Source organism: Rhamphochromis sp. 'chilingali', assembly GCF_963969265.1.
Source record: "Rhamphochromis sp. 'chilingali' genome assembly, chromosome: 3".
In the NCBI taxonomy this organism is placed as follows: Eukaryota; Metazoa; Chordata; class Actinopteri; order Cichliformes; family Cichlidae; genus Rhamphochromis; species Rhamphochromis sp. 'chilingali'.
Genome location: NC_137931.1, coordinates 39,092,447 through 39,119,995, shown reverse-complemented (window position 1 = coordinate 39,119,995; position 27,549 = coordinate 39,092,447). Strand labels below are relative to the sequence as shown.

Below are 27,549 nucleotides of genomic sequence, written 5' to 3'. Positions count from 1 at the left end.
AAATGACATTTCCATAGTAGATGAGTTTTCTCTCATGTCATTGTTTATCTTTTCTATCTTTATCTATAACTTATTTACTCTAGTGTAGTAAGAATGGTTGTAAGGGACATCTTTGTCAGTAGCCAAAGCTGCAAAACCTTTGAAAATACAGCTAAAAGTTCAAAATTAATGCCCTCCTTCACATTTTTCAAAACTATCCAGTGGGCCAGATAGGAGTCTTTGCCAGGCCGGTTCCAGCCCATGGGCCCTATGTTTGACACCCCTGAACTGCAGCAAAACTATGAAAACTGTGTTTCTGGCCACACGTGGCTGTTGTAACTATGTCACTTGTAGTGGCAATGCAGCAAAAGTCACACAAAAAGCACATCAGTACATCATGATGGGCACTCAACATTTATAAACCAAGAGATTTATAATGAACCTGATACTTCAACTGCAGTTGCAGCTCTCTGTAGGTAACTGCACACCCACTTTTGCAGTGACTTCCCACAGAAGATGTCAGTAGCTCTTTCAGAGAACCCTGCATCTGTCATCCATTCCCTCAACTTGGCGCACAACTCACTGGATAACCAAGGTATCGTAAATTATCTCCCTTTTTTGTTTTTCTAATTTAATCTTTGGGTCTGGAGAAAAACTCAAGCTTGTGTTTGATGTGATGAAGAAAGACAGTTCTATTTTCACTGGCTCTCATTGTTCTATATCTAAATATTACCCGAAAGGGTCTGTTGAGTCCAATAGTAAAAGAAAATAGTGGCTCATTTTGGCTTATCTGGTCCCTGATCCGTTAACTCAGAAGCAGGTACATCTGTTACAGTGAAAATTACTTTCAAGTGACAAGAAATTCTGCGACTCACTTTTTATATCTGCTGTGTTCATGCTGCAGGTGTGTCCAACTTAATCCAGCAAGTGTGTCGCCTCAGCAAGGGGCTTCGTCTCCTCAACCTCTCCAAGACCTCACTCACCTCCAAAGGTTAGGAGTTGCCCCACCTTGTTTTTTTCCTTATTTACCCCTGTCTGTGAGTTAAATAAAAGTATGGCACAGGAGTTACTCACCAAAATCAGGAGGAGAACAAGTTGGATCCCCTGCAGCTTTCAGAGCTCGGGTTAGATCATACTGTGGTTGAGGGGATATAATGTTTTCAGAGCTTTGTTTTATGCTTTCGCCCCGCTATGACTCCATATTTACTTACAATGTCATGTGCTGCCCTGCAGGCAGCATGCCTTCTCCTACTGTCTCATCGTACAGGGTACCCAGCGGAGAATTTAAATATTACATTGAATTGCGCTACTTCCCATAACATCCACTGATACCTGCTGCTCCAAGATGTCTATGAATAATTTAAAGACACAAAATGTTTTGAGAGCATTCTCTTTCTCCTTTTTAATATTGTACAGCTACCAGCTCTCATCTTTCTCATTTTTCATTTCATCTCTCTGCGCTCTACTCCCCTTTCTCTCAGGAGTGGTTTCTCTCTCTCAGGCTTTGTGCTCCAGCGATGAGTACTCTAACTCCCTGCTGCACCTGGACCTGAGCAAGAACCCCGGGGTCCTCTCGGGGGAGGATGCATCGGTCAGAAAGCACAAGCCATCTGGAAACACAAATACACGCTGCCCCATTTAATCTCCACTTTTTCAGCCTAATACGATGTTTCTCCTCTTCTCGACCTATTCGCAGAACCTTTATCTCTTCTTGTCTCAACCCAACTGCCTGGTCCACTTGGATCTGTCGGGCACAGACTGCTGTGTTGACTCAGTGAGTATTTAATGGGTGGGTGTGATCAAATGTGTGTCTTTGGGATGCACTTTGATATCGCCTGAAGAGCAGTAAGGGCTTATTGGTAACTAAGATTACATTTTTTGGATCGCACTTGCCAACGTTTGTCTGCTGCTAAATGTTCAAAGAGTGCGTGACGACAAGCTAGAAGTCAGTGAAGTTGTTTTTTTTATAATTGAGATTTCTTCAACAAAACAAAAATAAACACAAAAAAGCAACATTGCCATCACTATCTGCGCATCCCTAATGCATGTGCAATTTTTAAAAAAATGCATTTCTCTCTGCGTGCAATTCTCAGCCCAAATTAACCGTTTCCACCCTGTGTGTCATGCAGCTATTTGGGGCTCTTCTGAGGGGGTGTTGCGCTGATCTCTCCTTTCTGAATCTTTCCAAAAATTCCTTCTCCCACAGGTTAGTCATATCTTTAAGATTACCGAAACAATAAACGCAGCTCAAAAACCAAAACTGGGAAGACATCATCCCTATTTCACCTTAAAGGCATCATCTTTCCGCTCATGTCATTCCGTCTCCATCTTTTTTTCTTTTTCTTTTTTTGTCAGTTGTTATCTTCATTTCTTGCTTAATGGGAAATCAGAAATGTGCTTTGTGGGAATCTCTGGAACATTGTGTTTCCTCTCTGTGGGTGTGTCTACTGCCGTTTAAAAGCAGAACTTTCGGCACAGTCTGCATAGATAAGACTCGTGAATATTTAAGCAGAGCTATCTATCATTTGACCCCACTCGCTCCCTCCTCTTACACCAAAGCAATATTCACTCATATTTCTCATTCTTTGTCAGTAGTCTACACTCAGCTCTGCACTCAAATTTACCTGGAATGTCAACAGTGTGACTTCATCTGCTTTCATCCCATCCCACTCTCCGTATTATCTCTTCACCTCTACATCTTCTCGCTTTGATCCTCTGTGGGGGGGGGGGATTTCTAATCCAATAGGAAAGTGAAGGATACGCTGCCGTTGTTCCGTCAGTTTTTCAGCTCAGCTTTCAGCCTCACTCATGTCAGCCTGGCCTCTATGAAGCTGCCCCCTGATGTTCTGAGGTACCTACCATGTCACTTCTAATTCTCTATCCAAATATGCTCCCTTTTATCTGAACTCCTCTGCAATAAAGGCTGTGCCAGCGAGACCTTTAATACTCCTTCTGCTTGTCTTTTCCTTGTCCGTCATTTCTCTTCTTTCTGTCTCCGCAGGGCTCTCCTCACAGGGTTAACCTCCAATCCTCATATCAATGACCTTCATCTGGACATCAGCAGCTGTGAGGTGAGAGCTCATCTTCACACCTACACCGGATTTCAACACGGGAGGTGTCCAGGCGGAGTATTGAGCTATAGGTCACCTGTGTTTTTGAATCCCTCTGAACCAAATGCAGAGTGCAGATGTGAGCTTTAACTTGTGCTTTCGGTTTCATTGACAGGTTTATAGTGCAAGAAAGTAGCAAGCTTTCGTGGCCTCCATATGCAGCTGATTTTATTTACACTGGAGTGTATCAGATGAGCGTATCTTGCATCAGATGCAGTTGAGATAAACCGAAAAGTTTTATTTTCAAATTGGACTTTGAAAGCATTTTGAAAGGGAGTTTTACCAAGGTGAACTTTTGTAAAAGTGTTAAGATTATTTACTGCAAGCAGCCATTATCAGTATTTTTAGACTAAAAATGGATCAAATGACCATGCATGTAATGTGAAACTTGGTCTCTTGATGGCAAACCAACAAAGAGTTATCAACTTCCCAAAAAAAGTTATTTGGGAGAGTTAGACACTGGTTAACACACCATAGTACTTGGCAGCTTAAGTGTATTTCCCCCAGAAGGGAAGATGGCAGAATATAAATATTAGCTTTGCAATTGCCTGGCAGTAGCTAGAAAAATAATAGTGTTTCTGCTGGTTATGTAAATAGACATCTGGTTTGTATAAGGTCATAAGTCTCTTAGTTTCAGCCCACAGTTTTATAGATTTACATTCTGCAGTTAGAAGCTTTACTTTTAAACTGACTTTCTTTTCTTTTTTTTTAATTCATCTTGATTTTTCTTTTTTTGTGTGCGTTGCCGGAGGTGGGGGTGTGTATGTGGTGTGTGTGTGTGTGTGTGGGGGGGGGGGGGGTGCTTTTAATGTTTACCGCCTGTCACCATCATAAGCTTCTCCTCACAGGTAGATGTATGCGTCCTGCTGCCAAATGATGTGATTGAAGGAAAGAAATTAATATCACTGTAAATATAAAAGAATTAAGTTATTTTTTTTAGATTTGTAGCCTTTCAGTATTTGTCAAATTTATAGTGATATCTGTTGATATATGTCAAAGCACCCCAAACACAAATACCTCTAAATTATGTTTATGTACTTGTAATTGTAGTTCATTCCAACACTAAATACTGTAAGGGCAGAAGTGTCAGCTATGTTATAATATGACTGTCAACTGCCAAAAATCTGTTATGCTTTTACTTACAGGGAGTGCAGAATTATTAGGCAAATGAGCATTTTGTCCACATCATCCTCTTCATGCATGTTGTCTTACTCTAAGCTGTATAGGCTCGAAAGCCTACTACCAATTAAGCATATTAGGTGATGTGCATCTCTGTAATGAGAAGGGGTGTGGTCTAATGACATCAACACCCTATATCAGGTGTGCATAATTATCAGGCAACGTCCTTTCCTTTGGCAAAATGGGTCAAAAGAAGGACTTGACAGGCACAGAAAAGTCAAAAATAGTGAGATATCTTGCAGAGGGATGCAGAAGTCTCAAAATTGCAAAGCTTCTGAAGCGTGATCATTGAACAATCAAGCGTTTCATTCAAAATAGTCAACAGGGTCGCAAGAAGCGTGTGGAAAAACCAAGGCGCAAAATAACTGCCCATGAACTGAGAAAAGTCAAGCGTGCAGCTGCCAAGATGCCACTTGCCACCAGTTTGGCCATATTTCAGAGCTGCAACATCACTGGAGTGCCCAAAAGCACAAGGTGTGCAATACTCAGAGACATGGCCAAGGTAAGAAAGGCTGAAAGACGACCACCACTGAACAAGACACACAAGCTGAAACGTCAAGACTGGGCCAAGAAATATCTCAAGACTGGTTTTTCTAAGGTTTTATGGACTGATGAAATGAGAGTGAGTCTTGATGGGCCCGTGGCTGGATTGGTAAAGGGCAGAGAGCTCCAGTCCGACTCAGACGCCAGCAAGGTGGAGGTGGAGTACTGGTTTGGGCTGGTATCATCAAAGATGAGCTTGTGGGGCCTTTTCGGGTTGAGGATGGAGTCAAGCTCAACTCCCAGTCCTACTGCCAGTTTCTGGAAGACACCTTCTTCAAGCAGTGGTACAGGAAGAAGTCTGCATCCTTCAAGAAAAACATGATTTTCATGCAGGACAATGCTCCATCACACGCGTCCAAGTACTCCACAGCGTGGCTGGCAAGAAAGGGTATAAAAGAAGAAAACTAATGACATGGCCTCCTTGTTCACCTGATCTGAACCCCATTGACAATCTGTGGTCCATCATCAAATGTGAGATTTACAAGGAGGGAAAACAGTACACCTCTCTGAACAGTGTCTGGGAGGCTGTGGTTGCTGCTGCACGCAATGTTGATGGTGAACAGATCAAAACACTGACAGAATCCATGGATGGCAGGCTTTTGAGTGTCCTTGCAAAGAAAGGTGGCTATATTGGTCGCTGATTTGTTTTTGTTTTGTTTTTGAATGTCAGAAATGTATATTTGTGAATGTGGAGATGTTATATTGGTTTCACTGGTAAAAATAAATAATTGAAATGGGTATATATTTGTTTTTTGTTAAGTTGCCTAATAATTATGCACAGTAATAGTCACCTGCACACACAGATATCCCCTTAAAATAGCTAAAACTAAAAACAAACTAAAAACTACTTCCAAAAACATTCAGCTTTGATATTAATGAGTTTTTTGGGTTCATTGAGAACATGGTTGTTGTTCAATAATAAAATTATTCCTCAAAAATACAACTTGCCTGATAATTCTGCACTCCCTGTTAGAGATGGACCGATCCGATATTACGTATCGGTATCGGTCCGATACTGACCTAAATTACTGGATCGGATATCGGAGAAAAATAAAAAATGTAATCCGATCCATTAAATATCACGAAAGCACCTCACAAAACTTGCAACACGCTGTAACTCACCTCAGAACGTTAGCACGTCGGAGCAGTATGCATCACGTGATAGAGAGGCTGTGGCATGCCGGACCTGTCGGTGGTCTGGATAGCATTTGGAGCTTCGCTAGCAACCCGGCATTTCATCTCCGACAAAGTTATCCCGAGAGAAGTACAGCAAGTGTGTAAGTCCATCTCTGAATGTTTGTAAAGCATTCCTGCATTAAGCTTAACAAGCGACTGCCTCTCCGGCTGCTACTTCAATCATGAAACTGCTTAACGATCAGCTGATCGGCTTTTCTGTCGCGAGTCCTGTCTCTTGTTTGCTTTTGGCCCACTTTGCACCAGAAAGAGGAAACCAGGGGCTGAACAACAGCAGCACGTTTAAGCTTGATCAGCTGTTGTTAGAATGTATTTAATATTACTTTCTACACCAGGATCTTTTTCTATGTAGCTGACGGCTGGTAACTGTGCAGGGGCGGATCTAGCAAAGTTTAGCCAGGGGGGCCGATAGGGCATTAACAGGGAAAAGGGGGCACAAAGACATACTTTTCTTTCTTATTCTCATTTAAAATGTCTAGCTTTTAATAAATAATTATCTGACACCCAAAGTTTCAATTTGATGTAAAATGAATAGAAGTCAATTACTGTATATAGTAACTATTAAGTCTAATATATATACCCTAGTAAGCTATAGTACTTTTTCCTTTGGGAAGGTACCATCTGTGCAGTCTGCAATTTTGTTGAAGAAAGATGTTGAATCTATTTAATATTTCTTGAAAAATAATTGATTTCTGTGCATTTTTTTTCACACTGCATCAAATTAAGGTTGATTACGTTGATTAAGCATCATGAGGTGGAGCGTGAGGGGTGGTTCCCTATTTTTTATTTATTTATTTTTGTTGTTGCTGGGAGTTGGAACCCTATTAGTTAGGTTGCTTAATATTTATGCTAAGTACTCTTTAAAATACCAGAATAGGGAGGATGGTGTAGGTTTAAGTTTATTAGATTGATCAGTATTGCTGAACTATGAAATATTTTTTTTTGCATACAGGTATAACAGAATAGCTTTAGTGTAGTTGTTGTTTTAAACTTGAGTATGAACTTATACAAAATGCAGCAAGATATTTAAAAAACAGTTTTGTTGATTAAAAAACACTATATCGGATTCATATCGGTATCGGCAGATATCCAAATTTATGATATCGGTATCGGTATCGGACATAAAAAAGTGGTATCGTGCCATCTCTACTCCCTGTATTTTACTAGATTTAAAGAGCTTACTAATGATAATCCTATATATTTTAAGTAAATCAAATAGCTAAACAGTACAGAGGATTGTGTACTGAAGCGTAAAGGGTTTCCCCTCTCTTTGAGCTGAACTGCTGCAGATCACAAACAAAGCAAAGCTTGCAGGGACATAAATCCATAAATTTGCCCCACTGTGGAAAATGGAACAATTCCCCAAAGACTGAAGTTAAAATGACTCTGATTCATGGCTGTGCACATGTTAGTTTTCACATCTGTCTCTATCTCTCTCCAGCTAAGGTCTGCAGGAGCTGCTGTAATCCAGGAACTCTTCCCTAGAGTCTCCTCCATCGCTACTCTCGATATCTCCGACAACGGTACAGTGGCACGCTGCAGAACATCCAACCATGACCTTGACTTTTTATCCTTGGGCAGCTGAGGTTGGAGTGGGCTGCTAATGTCGAGCTGTGTGTGTGTGTGTTTTGACAGGTCTCGACGCAGACTTACTCACAGTCCTGCCAGCCCTCTCTAGACACCCTTCCCTCAAACACCTTCATCTGGGCAAGAACTTCAACATCAAAAACAGGTGCTGTCAGTGCTCTCTGTCATGCTTTACTGCAGTTATTTATGGATATACCCTATGCGCATGACTGTGTGTGTATCTGAGCACAAACATGCTTGCACTGCATATGCCAGCTTGAATATACACATTTGTTCTTGTAGTTCTGTTTTCATAAGTGGCTGCCATTCCTCAGGCAGCAGGAGATGACTCGACCCAGCTCATCCTGCTTTGTTTCCGTGTTTGTCATCTGCAGGGTTCTGGATGAAGTGTTGCAGAAGCTAGTTCAACTCATGCAAGAAGAAGAATGTGTGAGTAACTAGAATAGATATACAAAATTTAAAGGGCAATGTGCTTTGATTGCAAACAGTAGAAATAGAAAAAGCATAAATCAGCTGCAGAGACATTAAAATTCATCATATTCTGCAAAGATAAACTTAATTGACTTTCAGTTAATTAAATTATTAAAATAATAAATAATGTTTTTTTCAGAAGACTGAATGATTACATATATTTGTTTGTGTCAAATTCAAAATGAGAATATATTTTTGTACATTTTTTTCCCCATATGTCAACTTTCTTTATACTGCTTTTAATTAAAAGTAGGGTTCTGCTTACAGTTAAAATACTGCTCAGATTCCTGGGCACATAATTTTTGCATTATGTTTCACTGGAGATGTGTCACTGTTTCATCAATTATTACTGTTCCTCTGTTAACATTGTGGGCGCAGTGTCTATATCACTACACATATTGTGAATAATTCATGCAAACAGCATGTAAAGTCAAGTCAAAGCACTATTTGCTAAATGTCACCTCCTGGCTTCTCGTGCTTCTTTTCTTTTTCCTGAACAGTCTTCTCCGCTTCGTTTATTAACTCACATGCTTGTAACCCCTCCCTCTATAGGCCCTTCAGTCTTTGTCCCTCTGCGACTCACGCCTGCGTTCTCGGGGCACCGTGCTAGTCAACGCCCTGGGTAGCAACACCTGCTTGAGAAAAGTGGATCTGAGCGGGAATAGCATGGAAGACATTGGAGCCAAGATGCTGAGCAAAGCCCTTCAAATCAACACAACACTCAGGTGAACGAAAGACTAAGTGTAAAGTTTTTTTCCTGGGTTTCTGCAGTCTTTGCAGTGACTTGTGCTCTGTGTGGAAGTTTGTATTCTATGCAACTCTGACCTTGCCCTGCAGGAGTGTGACATGGGATCGCAACAACACCTCCGCAGCAGGATTTCTCGATGTGGCCCGAGCACTTGAACAGTAAGAGTGTTAAAAAATATATATTATCAACATCTATTCTGTATGTATGCCCACTGGACTCTAATCAATAAATAAGAGCATGTCTTACACATCTACTGCTAGAACTATTTTTAAGAAATGTTATTAAAGAATGTTTGAGAACATTTAACCATGTTGCTCAGCTGTGCAAATTGTTGTTTTCCACTTTGCTATCTTAAGTGGTCCAGACTTGCCTTTAGGCAAAAGATGACATGGTTGCAAGGATCAAAGTATTACTCAGTCACTGAATGGCACAGGAAAAATATTTTAGGATGAGCTCTGTCCAGTGGGGATATTAACCCTAACTAACCCTGGACTCTGTAACCCACTTTATTTTCTCTTTTTAGTCTCTTACTGTCTCCCTTAATAACTTGTCCCTTCCCTCGTTTTCTGCTTTCTCCTCTCAGTAATTTCACCTTACAGTACATGCCTCTACCCCTAAGTGACATCAGCCAGGCGTACCGCAGCGCCCCTGAGAGGACAGAGCAGGCGTTGACCAAGGTTGGGACGGTTGGAGTAAAGCCACCAATAAAGTTATTACAGTACTACTTAAAACTGGGAAGATTAAAAAAAGCTTAATAGCTTCTTCATCAGTGGCCTGGGGACCGTTGGGGTAACTCAAAAATAGAGATAAAGAGCCCTACCTAACAACCCTAATCCCTAAAAGCTTTCAACCTACAGGAGACGCTAGAGGGATTTAATTAAATTCTTCTAGTTCACAACAAAACACTTTGGTGTTGACTCTTCAAAATTAATTTCTGCCCTTTTTATAAATTCATCAAATACTTTGAGGTCATAAATGAGCAGATGTTTATGACTGTAGACAAAGACATTATCCGAAGCAAATGAAAACAAATATGAGGTATTTGAATGAAAACTTGGTGTGCTCAAAGAAACGTGTTGTGCAAAAATTTGGACCTCTGGAGGAATCTGCGTAGTTTCGCACAAAACAGTGAAATTCATCAAGAGATGACGAGGTTTATCTAAAAGCTTCATATGTCTGAGATGAAGCTGTACTACAGGCTTATCGGGAAAGCAAGTTCATCCTAAGCCTAACTGTGAAAGAATGTTTTCTTCATATGTTCTTAAATTTCTGCAGCACTTAAGACTGAGTGCAAGCGCCTACCATGAAGAGCCTCTTAACATATTCTGTTTGCGGTGCTGACAAACAGACAGTGGTGAATAAATGTGCAATAATTTTGTTCATTTATTTTTCTGTTTACTTGTTTATGAATACATGAATGTAAACTCAAACAGCATCGGGAAAGTGGCATTTTAGGAGATTCATAAATTAGACTTAACAAGCAAATTCTAGTTATTACTGTAATTATTTCTCTCTTGAGGAAAGGAGAGGGACAAGGGCTTTGGATAAAGGCTGTGTTCATTTCTAAGAGCTTTAGGGAGCCACCTCTAAAGCTTTAACAAGGATTCTACAGTCATCTTAGTCTTAAGATGCTTTTGTTGCTTGTTGTAAAATGACAGCACCCTCTACTTGGCTCTTTGCACTTTCTTCCTTCTGCTGAAATCTTCTTGCATTGACGCCTCTTATGTTCTGTTTGTGCTCTTCATGTTTTCATGGTGAGAGTATAATCGTGATAATCGTTTTGCCGCACAGATCCAGCGTGCTCTGGTGAGGAACAACCAGACTCAGCGCTTCTCTCAGAGACAGGCTTTGCGGCTCCATCAGGGCCTGGTCACCAGCACCGCCGAACAGGTAGGGCTCGTCAGCGTGCGCTCGCATCTGCGTCTGTTTGTGAGTGTTTGCACTTGTAACACTCCCCCGCCTGTCTGTTTCCAAGGTGATGGAGCGCCTCTGTGTGCGTGTCCAGCAGCAGGTGTGTTTATTACGGGGCGTCGGAGAGATGGAGGAGATTCAAGCTGCAAAACAAGTGCTAAAAGAGGCGAGGAACTCTCGCGCTGTGAGTGATGTGAAATGTGCAAGCGTAGTATTTGCATTGTTGTCACACTGAATATGAATGAATCCTTTCTCTGTGGTGCTCCAAGCTCTACCCTTCACTGTGTGAGCTCGCTCATGTGCTGTCTGTGGATGGGCCGGTGCGGCAGAGACTCGACTCCTTGGCTGGCGAACTTGCCAAAGCTGCTGACAAGGAGCTGCAGGTACATCTAGCAGCCTCTTTTTTTGACACTGATATGTAACAGATGACAGAGTCACCGATCGCTGGCATCCATTGCAGGTGATTGTCGACTCCATGGTGTCTCTGTGCCGCGAGCTCTGCCCTCTATCTTCTTCTGCAGCAGAGAGATTAAGCCCACCCCTCTCATCTGTCTCTGAGCGTGTGTCCATCCCTCGCTCTGCCATTCGCACTGCCCTTATGGAAAGAGCAGCACAGGACATTCACAGAGCCTTGGAGTAAGTGAGACGCTGAAGCAGCAACAATAAGTCTGAATTTGATAAGAAGAATATTGATTTGCTCTCACTTTTACCAAGCTTCTTCCCGTCAGTCTCTCCCTTTCCTCTAACCCAATCTTCTGCAGAGAAGTAAAGCTGTCAGTGGTTTCCTATCTCACCAACTCCATCGTGGACCAGATCCTTCAGGAGCTCTATGCCACCCATAAGAACCTGGTAAACACAAAGCATTTACTGTGAAACTGTAAAGGATACACAGGTTTTGTTTGGAGCAAAAGTTTTAGGAGTGCTGTCTTTCTCAGACTCGGCAGGTCTCTCATCTTAAATGCTGGGAGGGGACGTGTGAAGATGGGACAGGCTGGAGGTTTAACAGGCACAGGGACTCTCTGGACATCACAGATGAAGAGCTCAGCACCAGCATAGTGAGTGAACTTACGTGTGTCTTGGGACCCATATACGAGAAATATTCAATTAAATATTTAAAGTGAATTCAGTTTTATTGATATAATGCTAAAACGCAAAAACAGCCAAGAAGCAAAACCCCAACAGTCAAACAACCCCCTGTAAGAAAGCACTTGGCAATAGTGGGAAGGAAAAACTCCCTTTTAACAGGAACAAAACCTCCAGCAGAACCAGGCTCAGGGAGTGGGAGCCATCTGCCGCCACCAGTTGGAGGGTGAAGGGAGTACACCTCACAAATTGGGAATTTGTGGTTTTCTACATGCCTTCAATTGTGGTCGCTACCACAATCGCTATCAAATTTTCCAGAAAATTCAGCCTCCCAGAATTTTTTGTTGAACTTCAGCTACACTTTTGAAATTGGATATTCCTGAAGTCATAGCAGAGCGTTACCCAGGGTTCATGTGCTCCGATGTTAAATGAGCGGTTGCGAGAGGCGCAGAGTTTAATTTTTCAATTTTTTTGTTTACTTTAAATCCTTCCGTTTTTGTAAGTATTTATCCAATTCAGGCTGGGCTGGAGCCGGTGGGCCAGTCTAGTCACCAGTCCATCACAGGGCCAACACAGACAGACGGATAAACAACCACACTCAGGGCCAGTTTCAAATTTTCAAATTGCCATTTAACCTAACACCAATGTCTTTGAACTAAGGGAGGAAGTCACAGTACCTTGAGGAAGCATCCAAGCTCCAGAACACATAGAAAGACCCGTTTGAACCAGGTGGTTGAGACTGAAACCCTCTAATTGTAAAGCAGTAACAGTAAACACTGCACCAACATGCCATCGAAATGAAATGAGATAAGGATGCCGTTAGTAAATATGAAATGATAACTAAATGTAAATGTTTACAGGAAATGTTTTACTTTTTTTTAGTATGCCCAATTTTATCAACACAAATGGGCTGAGGGGGCTTTATTACCTGCAGCCCTCTCCGTGTGATCTTTTCTTGCTATCAAACAAAATCATTTCAGAGATTTAAATTAATTTTATCCCATCTAACATTACCTCTTAGCAATCTTTAGCAAATTGAAAAAGCCCAGGAAGTAGCCCCCCCCACCTTGCCTTCAGCATTTATTTTGCCTCTGAGCAGCTAGCTGTAGAAACTGAATTCCTGGAGTTATGATAAAGTATCATGACTCTCATGAAGACCCTGAAGTAGTGTGATTTCACATATATTAGTCTAATATTTCAAACCGTTTTCAATTTGTGTCTGACATGGAAAGGAGAATTGTTTCTCAGTTTTGTATTTTGTTGCATAATCGCAATATTTCATGTTTGTCATTGCAATCATATATGCATCAGCAAGTGTGCTGATTAAATTAGGTTTACGATCCCCTGCTTGTTTATCCCGTTATTAAACTTGAGCACTACAGCTAAGGCAAAAACAGTGTTTCAGTAGTGACAAAACTTGCAGGAATGAGGACTTTTTCCTCCGGGTTTTGACATTTGAAATATTAAGCTGACTTTCCTGACAGGAACACTACAGTTAAAGGTCAGAAATATTGAAAGGCTCCCACTCCTTCACTGGAGATGCTTTAACAATACTTGAATTGATGATGTATAGTCAGTACAATTGTGTTTGGCCTTTAGAAGCTTCTACTGATTGTAGTGATTGAAGCACGATATTGAATGTCCATGTTTCAAAAGGCCAATAATTGCTACCCTGAAAGCCTGACTGGCATTAAACAGAAATCAAGTTATTGTTAGATACAATAGACAATGGACAATGAAGAAAAAGCAGGCTTTTTATAGATGAATATTTAAGTTTGTGGCTCTCCATGATGTTGATGCACAAAATTCTGAAGTTATTAAAATATTCTTATCTTCTTATGGAGCAGCTACACCTCCTTCCCTTTCCCAGTTTTAAAATGAGTTCTCCGCTGTGTGCTGTATCTACATTTGCTCATTAACAGTAAATTAGAGCTTTTGTCTGTCTATTAGTTGCAGAATTCTTCTTATCATCTCTCCAAATGAGAAAACTAAACCTGAAACCAAATATTATCTGAATGTTACCAATATGGCTGAAATGCCAGGAGGCCGAATAAACCTGAAAAAAGGAAGAAAAAGGAAATTTCTGCTGACGCACTAAATCAATAGCTCAGTATCTACAACACAGCTGGTAAAACTGCAGGAGTAAAACCGTCCCCCTGACATTATCTCAAGAATCTACTTTAAGTACGGGACTTTATACATCACAGTCTGCTCAATCATTACCTGCAAGGAATTTGAAACATTGCTATTTCATTGAGTAATACAGCTAGTGAAGATTGTTGTATTGCAAAAATGAAACCAATACCTTGCTGTCTCAACTAATACATCATGGACATTGTAGGCTTCAGTACTTTGGTGTCTCAGCTTTTTAATGAAATGCATTTGATCAAGCTTCATTTCAAATATTTTACGCAATCACAGTCCGGGTCAATATTCTTGAGGGAAGTAAACGGTCTTTGCATTGTCTGCTCTTGTGCCTGATTTTGGTGACAGTAACAGTAATTGCTAACATTACCTGTGGAGATCCTCAAGGATCCGTCCTGGGTCTTTCTGTTATATTTAAAATGTAATTAATTATATTTACGTCTAATTTTGCACTCATAACCTAAGATTCATTTACCTTGATGGGCTATTGATAATATTAGCAGTCTTGTGAAGCTGGTGTCTAAATGATGGTACAGTTTATATTGCAGATATATAAACCAAATGTTTGAGTTGGCTGAAATTTTCACCCCCTTATTGTGCTACTTTCTATTTCAGTCTGGACCAAATTGATGAGACTGGCAGTGTCATCCCTAGAGCAGCACCTCTATCAAGGCCAGAAACACTTAGCCAGCTGTTTTGTTTCTTCTGAAAATCTCTCTGCAGTAATTTATTTTCAATTGGATCTTTAACTTAAAACTTTGGGTTTCCTCAGTCTGTTTTTCTTACCTTTTCAAATCTGTCTCTCCTAACTGTAGCAGGGAGACCTCTGGTTTTTGTCAGCTTACTCTAACATGCCTCATGGCTCCATACACCAACTCCGCAGTTATGTGACGTATGCACAACAGCACTTCTGCTGATTTGTGGTTGCCACATTTTCTCTACACACAATAAAGTCAGTCTTTTTTCATTGGGCCTACATTATACATATAAGGCCACTCAACTAAAGAAAGGCTTCACTGGGAACATTTTTGCTCTTTCTACATGTGAAATCCATAAGCTTTTGCTGGATTTTAAACAGCATCATGATCAATATGTCTAAAATTTGCACCTTGACTTGACAAGTCTTCATTGGCAAAAGCGGTGATTGCCCTAAAGGTCGTCTTGTACAATATTTCCGTTGACCTGTTTGCCTGTTTGCATGCGTGTCTCGTTCTAATTCCTTCCCTCAGCATCTCAGCAACTTTTACTTTTTCTTTTTTTCTCCCAGGACACAATAGCCATTAAGAAGCACAGCTCTAGAACAAGACGAATACGACCTGTCTCCACCAGGCTGAGTGAGTACTGCTGTATAGCCTATTATCCTCTCTCTTCAGTCAGCTCTGACCCCTTCCTTGTCTCTCCCGAAGCTCCATTAGCGTTTTCTGTAGTCGGTTTTCCCCTCTTTTCCATCTCTTCTTCTCAGAAGTCTGTTAATGGCTGTTATAATCTAGCCTGAGCCAAGTCTGAGTCACTATATGTCAGAGCAGTTACTGATTGTTTTGAATTTGATGACTTTGAAGCAGAAATGATGACTCCCTGTAATCTCCCCACTCTTTGACAGTTCCTTCTCAGTTTCTTGTCCTCACATCCTCTCTATCCCTTTGTTGCTCCTCGCTGCCATCAGGCCTGTGTGATGACTCCAGCTCCTCTCCACCCCCTTCCGTGCCATCATACTCGTCACCGCTATCCCGTTCGGCATCCTGGGAGGGTCTGTCAGAGCTGCCTACGCAGGGTCTGCCCCTTCATCACGTAACGCGAGTTCGTCCAAGGCCTCCGCGGAGACACAAGGGAGGGCACATCCCGTCTGAGAGAGTAAAGCTTGCCTGATCTTGGCACTGTTTGACACATATTAAAATGTTAAATAATCTGCAGCTGCACCCAATAATTCAGTATACATCACCTTTACGCAAATCTCCAACCATTTATCTATATATCTATGCATAATTCTCCCATTTCCCAAAATATGTGCCTGCTGGCGATGACTGCTATCTTTGCAGAAGTAATCTATTCAAATTGGGTGCCTGCAACTGGATTATGTCATCTCAGTAAAGGCATTGTAATCCATTTGTTTTATTGCAAATACATAACATTCACAAATGAAACCCACTAAACTGACCTCTCTAAAAAGATTTTAAGTGTGTGTTTGTGTCTGTGTGTGCACAGCACTGCAGTGAAAATGGTGGGATAAGCCCTCTGGATGATGGACTCCCTGATTTCTACACGAAAAGAGTGCTCCCTGATAGGTAAGAGTTTGTTTTATATTTGCACTTTGACAATACTTACACTCTGTTAGCAACCTGTCAGCTGTAATTCTCTCCTGACCTTACAAAACATTCCCTGAATATTGCATTTCAAACCTGCATCTCACATTTACTTAAAATTACTGTTGTTTCCCAAAGAACTCCTACTTTTCCCACCAGTCATAATTTTCCGTTATTTTGCTGCACTGTGAAAATCAGCAGACTTCACGACTGCTGGAGCAGGGTAATCCATCACAGTGAACTTATTGTCACCCTTAGATTATTGTTGCATAGTTATGCAGGTGTTTAATAAGCTGTCCAAGAGTTGGTTGGTTTACCGTGAATACAAGAAGACATGTTTACTGCTTTTGGGCTTCTTTATAATTTGAATACATGAGGTTGTGAATAAATTTTTGGTTTTGGTTTTGTGGGATTTATTTGCAGTCATCACTCTGTGTTGTCAGACTGCCTTTGAATGCGCTAACAGCAAAAAGAGCCCATTTTTATTTCTAGACATCTTTGCAATGTCTTGAAAAGATGAATTTTAACTTACTTTTTCAACCAAATTTAGACATACAGGGATTTGTTTTTAAGGCCATGACTACCTGACAAGATTTAGCCCAGAAAACAATGTTAGTGGTCATTCAGTGCTTGGTGGGTACAGTCGGAAGAAGATTGTTTGTCAGTCTGCAGTAAGATATATTTAGCAGGTTTTGTTTTGGGACAAATCCCCACCCTTCTGTCCACATATTTGGAAAGCATAAGGCAGGGAAAAAATAGCTAGCTTTCACTTGCATACTGGTGAGCAGCAGCAAGACCTTAGCAGAGAACAGAGTAGGCATGAATGACAAAGGGCATCATATGCATTAAGGCAGACACAGAATGCAAAGAAGGAACTGTGGTGGGTTGCAAGGTGGCTTGCAGGTGTGCAGTAAGAATGTGCAAGAAAAAACTCTTTAAAGACAGTGTCTTTTTGTGATTTGCAAACTGGATATTTACAAAGATGAGGATCAGCTGAACCATCAGCCGATACTCCAGGCTGAATTTACCTGAGCTCAGCTAATGCTCTGTTCAGTTTGTGTAAATAGTTATGATAACTTGGTAAAAGGAAAATGGGTACATGGGTTGAAGCAATTTAAAATGTATGTGTGCAATACACATCCATGGATTGCATTAGGGGAATTACAAAATAAGTAACTCCAAGAGAATTTTTCATCAATCGATATAATGATTTCCATCCGATTATGTAACAAAGAGGGAAACTGTCTCAGTGGCAAGCCAAGAAAAGAAGATAACAAAAGACACAAAATGAATAGACAAATTATTGTATTGCACTGAAAGCCAGGCACTCTGAAAAATGTGTCTTTTGTAGAATAAAATAGATATTTGTAGCTAAAATCTTGCTAAGATGCTGAGCTGTCGATTCATTTCATTTCAATTCATTTTAGTTAAACACATAGATAATGACTTGAAAGTGATCCTATTTTGTGTTTCCTTCTTTTCTGTCTGTGTATATGGTGCTCCTGGTAATCATGGCCAAAGCTTAAAATAATGAGGTCAGTGTATGTATAAGTACAACTAATCCCTATAAGCAAAAGGCTCAGGCTTCAAACTACTCTAACAGCGTTTTTCTACTCTTGGCTCTGTATGGCAGAGAGAAGGGATATCCTAAATATGGTAATCCCAGGCATACATCTCCTACCACCCACTGTTTAGATGGGCTTTTTTATAAGGGACAACCAATCAGAAGAAAGTTTCCTTAAGGGAAGGATGAAGAAAGCTCAAAAAGCTTGTTTCAGAGGATGAGCTGAGGGGTGCACCAAGGCCTGTTATAAGATGAAAGACATAGTTTCAAAATCATGCAAAACTATTTTAGTAATGTCCAAGAATAAATATATAGAGGAAATGAGCATAGTGGGTTCCCTTTAATTCGTTGAAAACAATCTCGGGCACCACTTGTAATATCTCAAGATAAATAGGTTTAGTATTTGTTCGGTAATGTTAGCTGGTTATTTTCCTTATAAACAACAGTAGTCATACTGTGAAAGCCTTTTGGAAATGGTATTTTATTCTTAATTATGCCTTTTGAAAAGCTGCCTTTGTATGTGGTTACATTTTTTGATGCACTGTGTTGAGTGTGTTTCTCCGACTTGATTATATATTTAAACATCAGAATAAAAAGAATTTTTAAAACAGATACCTTCAAAGGGTTGAAAGGTTTTCTACTTACTCAGGAGGGGTTTCTGCATCTCTGTTACTTTATCTCTTTTTCTTTTTTCTTTTCTTTTTTTTTTTTTTTGCAGGCTATGTTTTTGATTATTATTCCTAATTAGTAAATGTGATATTTTTAAACATTTCATTATGTTAGTTTGTTAACCAAGATACATTTCTGCAATCTTAGTTCACTAATCCTTCAGTCAAAATGTCTGCAGTTTAACTGACCTGGCTTCAGAAGAAAACCCTGCATTTCAAGACATAAGATCAATGATTCTTCCTCCTTTGTTGTGAACCCTGCTGAGTTCTGACAGCGTGTGTGTTCACACCTTTACTGAGCTGTTATTTTAATTGGCTTATGCTTCATGATTTTCATAAACCAACAAGACTGTTTCTGTGGCCAGTGTGTTGTCTGTCTTTGATGCAATCTCACGGCGAGGTTTGGCTCGCTCCTTATGTCCCGCTGTCTGCTCGAACATTCAGAGGCAGATCGAGCAAATTCCGGCAACCCTCATCTCTTCTTAATTAAATCATTAACTTTGTGATGATTAGTGGAGCTGGACTGTTTAGAGTTTGTGATTTGGTAGTAAGATGATCGGTCAGTTGGTGGTTGCATGTTGATGATCAAAGTAGTCGTTAAGGTACCTCACAGAGATCTCCAGGAGGTACTTTGTGACCTAACGTCAGATCTGGTTTGGTGGTTTTGTTCAATGTGTAATCAGTTGCTGCAGTGTTACAAAAATAAAGAGAAAGACACAGAGCATGCAGTTCAGCTTCTACATTGCATCTCATATCAGATACTGCAACAAATACTGAAAATATCTCTGCATAACTTTATTCCAGTCCTTTTAGTCCACATGTTTTCACCTCTTTTTCACAGTTACTAAGAACAAGAATGCATTTTTGCAGTAGGTGTTCTACAATTTCACATGTATTTGATCCTCGTCCTCTCCTATTTAAATGGTGCGCAGTCACGCTTGCATCAAAAATCATAGAGTAAAGTTAATAACTTATAGTGACTTTTTTCCAAGACGGCTCTCGGGGACATAAAATCCACCGCACCACAGCATGCCAGCTATCAGTGTTCAGCGTAAAGTTGCTGCCTGAGGCTGTCACAGGTCACTAAACTTTATATTTCCACACAAATGATCAAAATAGATACACAAACTCATACAAATGCAGTGCATAGATCAAAACTTTAGTCTTTCCACTCCACGTTATTGTTCCCTTATGTTTCCTGGTTCAGCTGTTAATTGGATCTTTGATAGCAATGAAGCAATGAAGACACTCCTTTTATCTTCCCGATTGTATCTGGGGAGCAGGCACAGGTCTCTCTCCCTAGTCCCCACTCTGCTCAAATGCTCTAGATGTCAATACTTTCACCTGAAGTGTACTGCAGCTCTGTTAGTGTGTCCCCTTGTCCAGCTTTATAAATCTGAAACATTACTCGCTTCTCTGAGGCGACAACAAATTCCTGAGGCTGCTAAACATTAACAGTCAACTCTCAATTAATTTTTATCCATTTTGTTAACACAAAAGTGGCCACGCATTGCCTCAAATGCAAAACCATCATTTTAATATGTGGAGATGCAGGTTTCATTTTGGTGAAGCTGAATTCATAAACAGCATCCAGAGCTTATCAGAATCATGTCGCTCCTTTCCACGCGGAAGCTCGTGAGGCGAAGTCGGTGCTTTTAAAATGATTACTTTTGTAATATAAAAAGTGAACTTTGGATAAATCACTGTATACCACGAGATGTAGCTTAGCAACACACAAAACGCAGCAGCCGATGAGACAGCCAGGATGGCTGTGATGAATTCAGTGATATCCTGATGGAGGTGACTCATCTGTAGACACCAAACATGAATGTGCTGGAATGAACCATGTGTGTTTCATCGATCTCTCTCACCTCTTGCAGTCAGCTCTCGTCGCTGCACAAAGCGCACTCTCTGAGGAGGAAGAAGAGGAGAAACATGCTGGCCATCTTTGGTTTCCGTAAAAGCCGCAACCAAACTCTGTCCCATCCGGGGCCCGAGTCAGAAGCTGAGGTTTATGGAGATGGGAGTCACACTGTTGCTACAGCACCCACGGGGTTAGTGTATTTGCACGCACACACATGCATGAGGATTCTTCTCAAGAAAGATTTGGCCTTGAACTCACAGATGGAAATACAAAACGTCAACTAGGAGTTTATCTTTCCATATTCAACGCTACATCTTCACATCTTTTGCTTAGTATCTTGATTCTTGTGAGGACACTCCACAGCACTGAACCCTATGAATAGTTCAACAAATATCACTCTTAATCTTCCTTATTTCTTTGTTGATATAAGAAATGGCTGATAGCTGCCAAAGCGCAGGCAGGCTGATACCAGAGTGTGTACACAGATGTAGATGGCAGCCGGTGTCTCCGATTCTGGATCCAACAGTCAGCCGAGTGATTAGAAATGAACACGCTGCATGTCAAATACAGATTACAATGGTATTATATCTGATTTTCGCCAGAAAATTGATACTTTCTAAACGCCCTGTTCTAAAAATTTGTTACATTTTTGTGTATTTTGAATATGTGGGATAAATTAGGAGAAATTGTGGACATTTTTTCGTCTTCCAACTTTTAGGACAGCAATGGAGAATGTATACACTCTCCTCCAGCCTCCAAGGTCTACTGCCAGAGCTGGATCTCCCAGCGAGGCGGCTGATGGGAAAATGAATGGCCTCCAAGGGAAAAGTACTATCGTTCTGAGTCCACCACCAGTGCCAGGCATCCCTCACACATGTGTGGGTGGAAGCAAACACCCATTTTATTCTCCAAGAGAGGTAGGGCCAGTGTAATCCACTATTGTTATTAACTGAAAGTTTGTAACGCGTCCGTAACCTCTTCTTGTTTTGTTTTGACAGAAATCTGAAGTGGATGCTGTGTTTGAACAGCCGGAGGATACAGACAAGTACTGGGCGGACGACAAACAGAGGACGGCAGAGGTGCTGCAAGCAGACAAGCAGTGGATGATAGCAGCAAGGCATGGCGATGTAGACAGACAGTGGTTTGACGACAGGCTGCAAGACAGAGATGCGAGAACGACCGACAGACAAACAGACAGGTACTGGACTGAGAGCAGGCATCCAGACAGGCACATGGACAGACAGTGGACTGTAGACAGACACACTCAGAGGCAGATTGACAGAAAAATTGAAAGACAGTGGATGGGCGGCAGACAGATAGAAAGGTCATGGTCGGAGAACAAGCCAGCAGACATGCAAGTGGACAATCAGTGGAATGAGAGCAGACATCAGGGAAGAAAGACAGACAGACAGGTCCAAGCACTTCAACTAGCTCAAAGGCCACTCCCTCCATACCCATCGGACAGGACGCCGTCTCCAAAACATGAAACAGATCCTCTGAAAAGCATAGAGGCTTCAGCCATAGAGTGGCATCCGCAGGACACGCAGGGAGACAGACATGCGTGTCCTGATGCAGGTGGAGTTTTCTCAGAAGGCTGGAAGATGAGTGGAGGTGGAGGAGGAGGTGGCTTTTCTGTCAGTCGAGCGACATCAAAACCTGACCCCCCGCCACAAAGCAGCAAACCCAATCTGTCCAAGCTGAGGCAGAGGCATCGACTTGAGAGCTCAGACGCTCTGCCAGGTAATACACAGGTCAACCGTGTTCATTTGCTGCAGGTCAAAAAGCTTGTTTTAGCTTGCAAAGAGTTTTTGCCGCAGTCTTTGCCGCAAGTCTACATGCCACTCACTTCTCTTTTATCTATAGCTACAGAGGAGGAGGAAGATATAGAGAAGGACCCTGGAAATATGGAGAAGAAAGAGAAGGAAAAGAGACGAGATTCTGAAGGTCACCCTCCCCCGATTCCTGAAAAGGTATGAAATTTAAAGCCACACACAAGTCGGTTTGTTCTGTTTGCTCAGTTGTTTTTAGTGTATATTTAAACCAAATGTGTTCATTGATGATGTTGTCTCTGTGTTCGTTCACATGTGCTGTACTCATGCCTAGCCAAAGACCTCCTCGTTTGTGACTTTTCCAAAAGAATCAGCCAATGAAAGGAACTTACCTCCTCCTCCCGTCCCACCTCCTGTTGATAAGCCAATACATGGGTTGCCAGACAGAGCTGCAAGCCAAGGTACCTGGGCTGAAAACAATTAGCAGACATGCTTTTTTAATGTACTCAAACAATTTATTTCTACTTTTCTGAAGCAACAACCACTAGCCTGCTGATTTAGCGAATTAACAGCATTTAGACTTGCCACCGCAATGACCTGCTTTAAGCCACAATCCAGTCAGTGAGTGATGTGTTTCAGGGTAGAATTCTTGGCATTGATCGTGAAGTCTTCAGAACTCTGCAGAAGGCATGAAACAAAATCTTTCAAAGATTTTACTTCATTTGGTGAGGGTTGTTGCTTGATGGTGGTCCATGATTGATATCATAATCAACAAACCATCAGAGAGCCCTTGTGCTCTGTAGATGAATACATTGTCATCATGGAAGAGAAAACTCCCATCAGGGCAGAAATGTTTCATTGCAGGATAAAATTCATTAATCAGAACAACTTTGCATTGATTGTCGACGATTTTTCGCTCTAAGGGGACAAGTGGGCTCAAATCATGCCAACAAAGTATTCGACTTCTGGGTCCAGTGGCCCGAGCTTTTCCTAGAATTTGTCACCTTATAAGCAGAGCCATAGGACTGCAAAGGTTTGTCAAGGACCACAAAGGAAATGAAGAAGAAAAAGAGATATAACTAGGTTGTGTGCAGATCTCCTTTAACTGAATATTTTAATTGACAAAAATGTTACTGATTGAACTTTTTAACAGGAATGTAAAATTTGATAGATTTGAATTGATTAGAACACTGATGGTGGCTCTAACCTAACATTAAATGCTGTAATCTTGTCTGTTTTCTTTATATAAATTATCCTTTGTAGAATCCTCTATCAAGGCATCAAAGTAACTGTGTGGCCACTACAGGGTCACATTTGCAGCTACTCCTGTGTGCAGACACATTGCACGATTTCCTCTTGGTGAAGTGTGTTTGCAGGATCAGAAAGTCCCACATTCAGGGACTTTGGGTGATTTCTGATCCTTTCCCCTGGAGAATTGTTCCCCCGACTATAAAACTCTGGCTGAAATGATGCTGGTAATTTCAGTCTCCAGTGTAGCAGCAGAAGCAGAGTCTAGCCCTTAGAATAATAAGACGAAAGCCTCTGCGATAAACTCCCTTGGCGTATTTGATTACGCCAAAAGCAGTCCCCCACCTTAGGTCCACTTAGTTAATACTTGCCTGCTTAGCCAAATTGACTGTTTTACTGGTCCTGCTTTAACAGCAGAAAAAGATTCAGTTATTTTTTGTTTCATGTTGACATGAGAAGTGACCACAGAGCCTGTTTGCTTTTCTGCATTCATATGCATACCCTTTTCTGTGTATTAGTTCACGTGATCGAGTGTTCTTTTAAAACAAATGTAACAATATTAAATGTCTCATTTAAAAAACATGAAAATGGCAGGAACAATAACATCACGGCAGAGTTATTCTGTCCCTTGTCCGTCCAAAACAAAATTTAAAGATACCTCCTGTTGTGTGTCAATCACATGTTGTTCAGGCGACGAAGGACTCAGGCCTCAAGCACCAGTGAAGCCACAGAGGAACAGAAAAGCAATGTCCTGTGATGCAGGTATAATCGCATTATGAGCTGCAGCTATTCTTACCTTAGAATGTTATACGCACACTTTTGTGAATGAAACACGTTTTGTTGATCTCTGTTTGCGTGAAGCGTCTCTATCTAACTGTTAATTTGTGTCTTCTGTCCTCGCTGAACTCAGGCACTGACAGGGAAAGCCCTAATAACGTTGAGAAGCCCCCAAATCGCAAACCCCCCGTGAAAAAACCTAGACTACCCCAAAACAGAAATAAGTCCCTGGACTTGTCTGGTACATGTTTCTCTGTTTTTATTTATGTGTGTTTGTGTGTGTGGGTGGGCGACCAGCTGTAATCAGTTACTATGTGTGTGTTACCATAATGTGGAAGTATAATTACTGTCTATAAAGCATTAAACACAATTATAATACAGTGGAAAATTAGGTAATGTATCTGTAGCTCTCAGCTGAACGGTACTGATTATCTATTTAATGATCCTGTTCCACCGTACAGACAGCTTCAACTCAGCACCTGGGGAAAGCGAGCTGTTGTGATACCTGAGAACTTCACCTGCCGCTGTCAAGCCAGAGTTGTCATCCAGCGAGGTCAAAGAGCGAAGAGGAGGGAAAAGGCCTAACATCAGAGCAGGACATCATAAAACACTGTTCACTCGCTTCAGTTCAAACGCTTTCCTCTCGTCACTTTCCTCCCTCTTCACCCTGAGTTTCTTGTCTTTGCTTTTCTCTCACGTGAAGCTCTTTTTGTGGCTACAGTATTTTAAAAGTATTTGCTACTTTAGAAAAACCCATGAGATCATTGTCGTGTGTGTGTCGGTGGACAGCCGGCTGAGTGCTTGAGCGTCGTGGCTTCGCTAGGCAGAAGAATACAAATGTCTTTATTAGAATGTGGTTTCTTAAATCTGCAATGCATTTTTGACCGCTGATACAGTTGATTGCCTTGGTTGACACTTGAAAATGAGTTGCTTCTTATCAAATGAAACTTGATGATTTATATCTAGTTTTGCTTTCAGGAACTGAAAGTTAATATATTTTATAGAAAAAAAAGAAATATTATGTTTGAGCACCGTCACTGTATGAATAAAAGCCTAATGAAAAACAAAAAGTAGGATGTGTTTATTGCCTGTGCAAATCCATTCAATCATATTCATAGTTTGTAGTTTATATAAACAGTGGATTAAATCCCAATTTGTATGTGAAAGGCTGTGTTTGTGTTATATGTATAGTTCCTATGGGCTGGTTTGACCTCCTGATGGACCTGGGAACAAAAAAAACAAACATATTCCTACACACACAAAACAACAACAAAATTGTTGATCAGATGTTTTTTATGTAAAGTTAAGTAATACTTCATAACAGATAGATTTAAATAATGTCTTTTTATAGTAAAAATTCACTGGTCCTAGTTCCTAACATGTAAATACTTACTGGTTTGCTCACTTTTCTGAGTGTTAACTCGGCGTCTTTTGAGTCTATTAAATTGGCAGATATAATACTGTGTATGTGATGAGTTATTATCTTGTAAAAACAAGTTAGGATTTTATAAAACAACTCATACATACAAGATTAAAAAAAATATTAACACATGGTTGGTTTTTGTCAGACAAAAATTTGACAAAATTCTAACATTTTTTGTTCATATAGCTTTTTTATGACATTTTATACAACAGTCTTAATTAGACTTAAACTGACTTTTTAATTTGGATTGATAATGATAAATAATAGTGCACTTCAATAATATAACTCAATTACAGTTTTTTTTTACAGTTCACTGTCAGTTTGCACACCTTTTTCATTTTGATTTTTAGCGTTCATTTTAGACTTGATTTTTTTTGTCACTCATTTTCAGCCCAATCCTTATAAATGACCATAAGAAGATTTGGGTTTTTTGTTTGTTTGTTTGTTTGTTTGTTTGTTAAGCCACTTAGTACTGAACCATGAATTATGCAAGCATAAGAAATGGCCTGAACACAAGTGATGGACCAGTTTTGTGTCGACACATAACAAAAAACTAAGAACTTAGTTTCATTTAAATCTTTGGGCACTTTGTTACTAGAAGCCTGTCACAAAAACATACGTGTTTATTTCGTGAAAATAACAGCCATGAATTAATATTTTTGCACCCACAGGGAGATTACCACTGAGCTATTACCTGAAAACTTGATATATCTCAGGATGGTGTGCAGGGGAAGAAGTCAGTCTTGCGAAAGGGAAATAGGGAAAGGCTGTGGTGTGCTAAGCTACACAAGAAGTGCACTGAAAGTCAGTGGCATGATGTTTTATGGAGTGATCGATCTAAATTTGGAAAGTCTGTCTCAATTTGTACTGAGGAGATCAAGAAAGAGCTATAACAGTGAGCGCCTACACCCATTTGTAAAACACAGTGGAGGCTCTGTCATGGTTTGGGATTGCAGCCAGTGGTGTTGCGGATCTTGTCAAATTTGATGGAATTACGAAAACAGAAAAGTACCATCAGATTTGATCCACTGTGCAATGCTATCTGATTGACAACAGCTTCATTTTTCACCAACCAAACTACCAAGGCAGTTAAAGCATAACTAGACAAAAAAAGACACAACAGGACAGTGCCGATCGTGAACTGGCCCAGAAAGCTTGTCTAAAACAATTTAAGTTGTGTGAATATCCTTTCAGGTAACAAGAAAACAGTTTGAGATTAATGTCTTGAATATTAGATTAAAAGGCAACCAAACTTCTTTCTATTTAACTCCTAATAAGGTTAACAGCTTGGAGGTGGTCATGAAAGTTGCTGACTAATCCTGCCATTATATGTGTCACTAAGGTCACATGATCAAGGTGTAACTGGGATTTGAAACACCTGGAAAGGGATCTCAAGATTTATGGCTGATGCTTGGTATCGTAGTCCACCTCTAACGATGGATATAAATGAACCCTTCTCCTCTCATAAAGCAGCTGTCTTCTTTGTCCAAACTGTGGATATATTTTTTTTTTAAAACTCCTTTAAGTGTTGTCCTGGTGAGCTGGATCTCCTGTGTTGCACCTTGTGTTGGTGGAGTGCTTGAGTTGTTTGTTTGTTCATGGGAGAGCCTATAACCTATACATGGGAGAGACCAAACACCCACATCACAGACGCATGGTTCAAAAGAGCTTTTGGAAGATTAGAGGTGAAACATCTTAAAGAACCTAAAAAGAGAAGTTCATTTGCCTTCAATTCAAGTGTTTTAGTCTACCATAACATGAACCTACACAGATAACTCAGGATTTCATCATATATATATATATATATGTTTGTGGCTGCTGGATGTGTAATTAGGCAGCTTTTTCCAAAAGTCAACTTTAAGACAATAATATCATTTTGGATTTGTTTTTGCTGTCAAAGAAAAATATGAAAAGAAATGAAGCCATGGTAGGAGGGCAGCTCCTCTGATGAAATTGTGTCAAGGCTTAAACCATGCACACGGAAAC

The 27,549-nt window shown here is 40.6% G+C and overlaps 1 protein-coding gene across 1 annotated transcript in view; it reads left to right on the top strand.

The window, feature by feature from the left end:
* Positions 1 to 25,186, top strand: part of LOC308393265 (capping protein, Arp2/3 and myosin-I linker protein 3-like) — a 60,404-nt gene extending 35,218 nt beyond the window's left edge. The window contains exons 13-42 of the mRNA XM_080876906.1: positions 480 to 574; positions 884 to 970; positions 1,461 to 1,570; positions 1,676 to 1,753; positions 2,109 to 2,185; positions 2,726 to 2,830; positions 2,981 to 3,050; positions 7,447 to 7,528; positions 7,641 to 7,737; positions 7,967 to 8,021; positions 8,616 to 8,788; positions 8,901 to 8,969; positions 9,395 to 9,488; positions 10,603 to 10,701; positions 10,787 to 10,906; positions 10,992 to 11,105; positions 11,183 to 11,358; positions 11,484 to 11,571; positions 11,658 to 11,777; positions 15,218 to 15,284; positions 15,614 to 15,801; positions 16,153 to 16,232; positions 20,363 to 20,536; positions 21,065 to 21,263; positions 21,345 to 22,086; positions 22,210 to 22,316; positions 22,450 to 22,576; positions 24,054 to 24,125; positions 24,274 to 24,381; positions 24,602 to 25,186. Of these exons, the coding sequence (XP_080733032.1) occupies positions 480 to 574; positions 884 to 970; positions 1,461 to 1,570; positions 1,676 to 1,753; positions 2,109 to 2,185; positions 2,726 to 2,830; positions 2,981 to 3,050; positions 7,447 to 7,528; positions 7,641 to 7,737; positions 7,967 to 8,021; positions 8,616 to 8,788; positions 8,901 to 8,969; positions 9,395 to 9,488; positions 10,603 to 10,701; positions 10,787 to 10,906; positions 10,992 to 11,105; positions 11,183 to 11,358; positions 11,484 to 11,571; positions 11,658 to 11,777; positions 15,218 to 15,284; positions 15,614 to 15,801; positions 16,153 to 16,232; positions 20,363 to 20,536; positions 21,065 to 21,263; positions 21,345 to 22,086; positions 22,210 to 22,316; positions 22,450 to 22,576; positions 24,054 to 24,125; positions 24,274 to 24,381; positions 24,602 to 24,642 (3,814 nt within the window). The 3' untranslated portion in view covers positions 24,643 to 25,186. The remainder of the gene's footprint in view (positions 1 to 479; positions 575 to 883; positions 971 to 1,460; positions 1,571 to 1,675; positions 1,754 to 2,108; positions 2,186 to 2,725; positions 2,831 to 2,980; positions 3,051 to 7,446; positions 7,529 to 7,640; positions 7,738 to 7,966; positions 8,022 to 8,615; positions 8,789 to 8,900; positions 8,970 to 9,394; positions 9,489 to 10,602; positions 10,702 to 10,786; positions 10,907 to 10,991; positions 11,106 to 11,182; positions 11,359 to 11,483; positions 11,572 to 11,657; positions 11,778 to 15,217; positions 15,285 to 15,613; positions 15,802 to 16,152; positions 16,233 to 20,362; positions 20,537 to 21,064; positions 21,264 to 21,344; positions 22,087 to 22,209; positions 22,317 to 22,449; positions 22,577 to 24,053; positions 24,126 to 24,273; positions 24,382 to 24,601) is intronic.
* Positions 25,187 to 27,549: the final 2,363 nt, after the last annotated feature.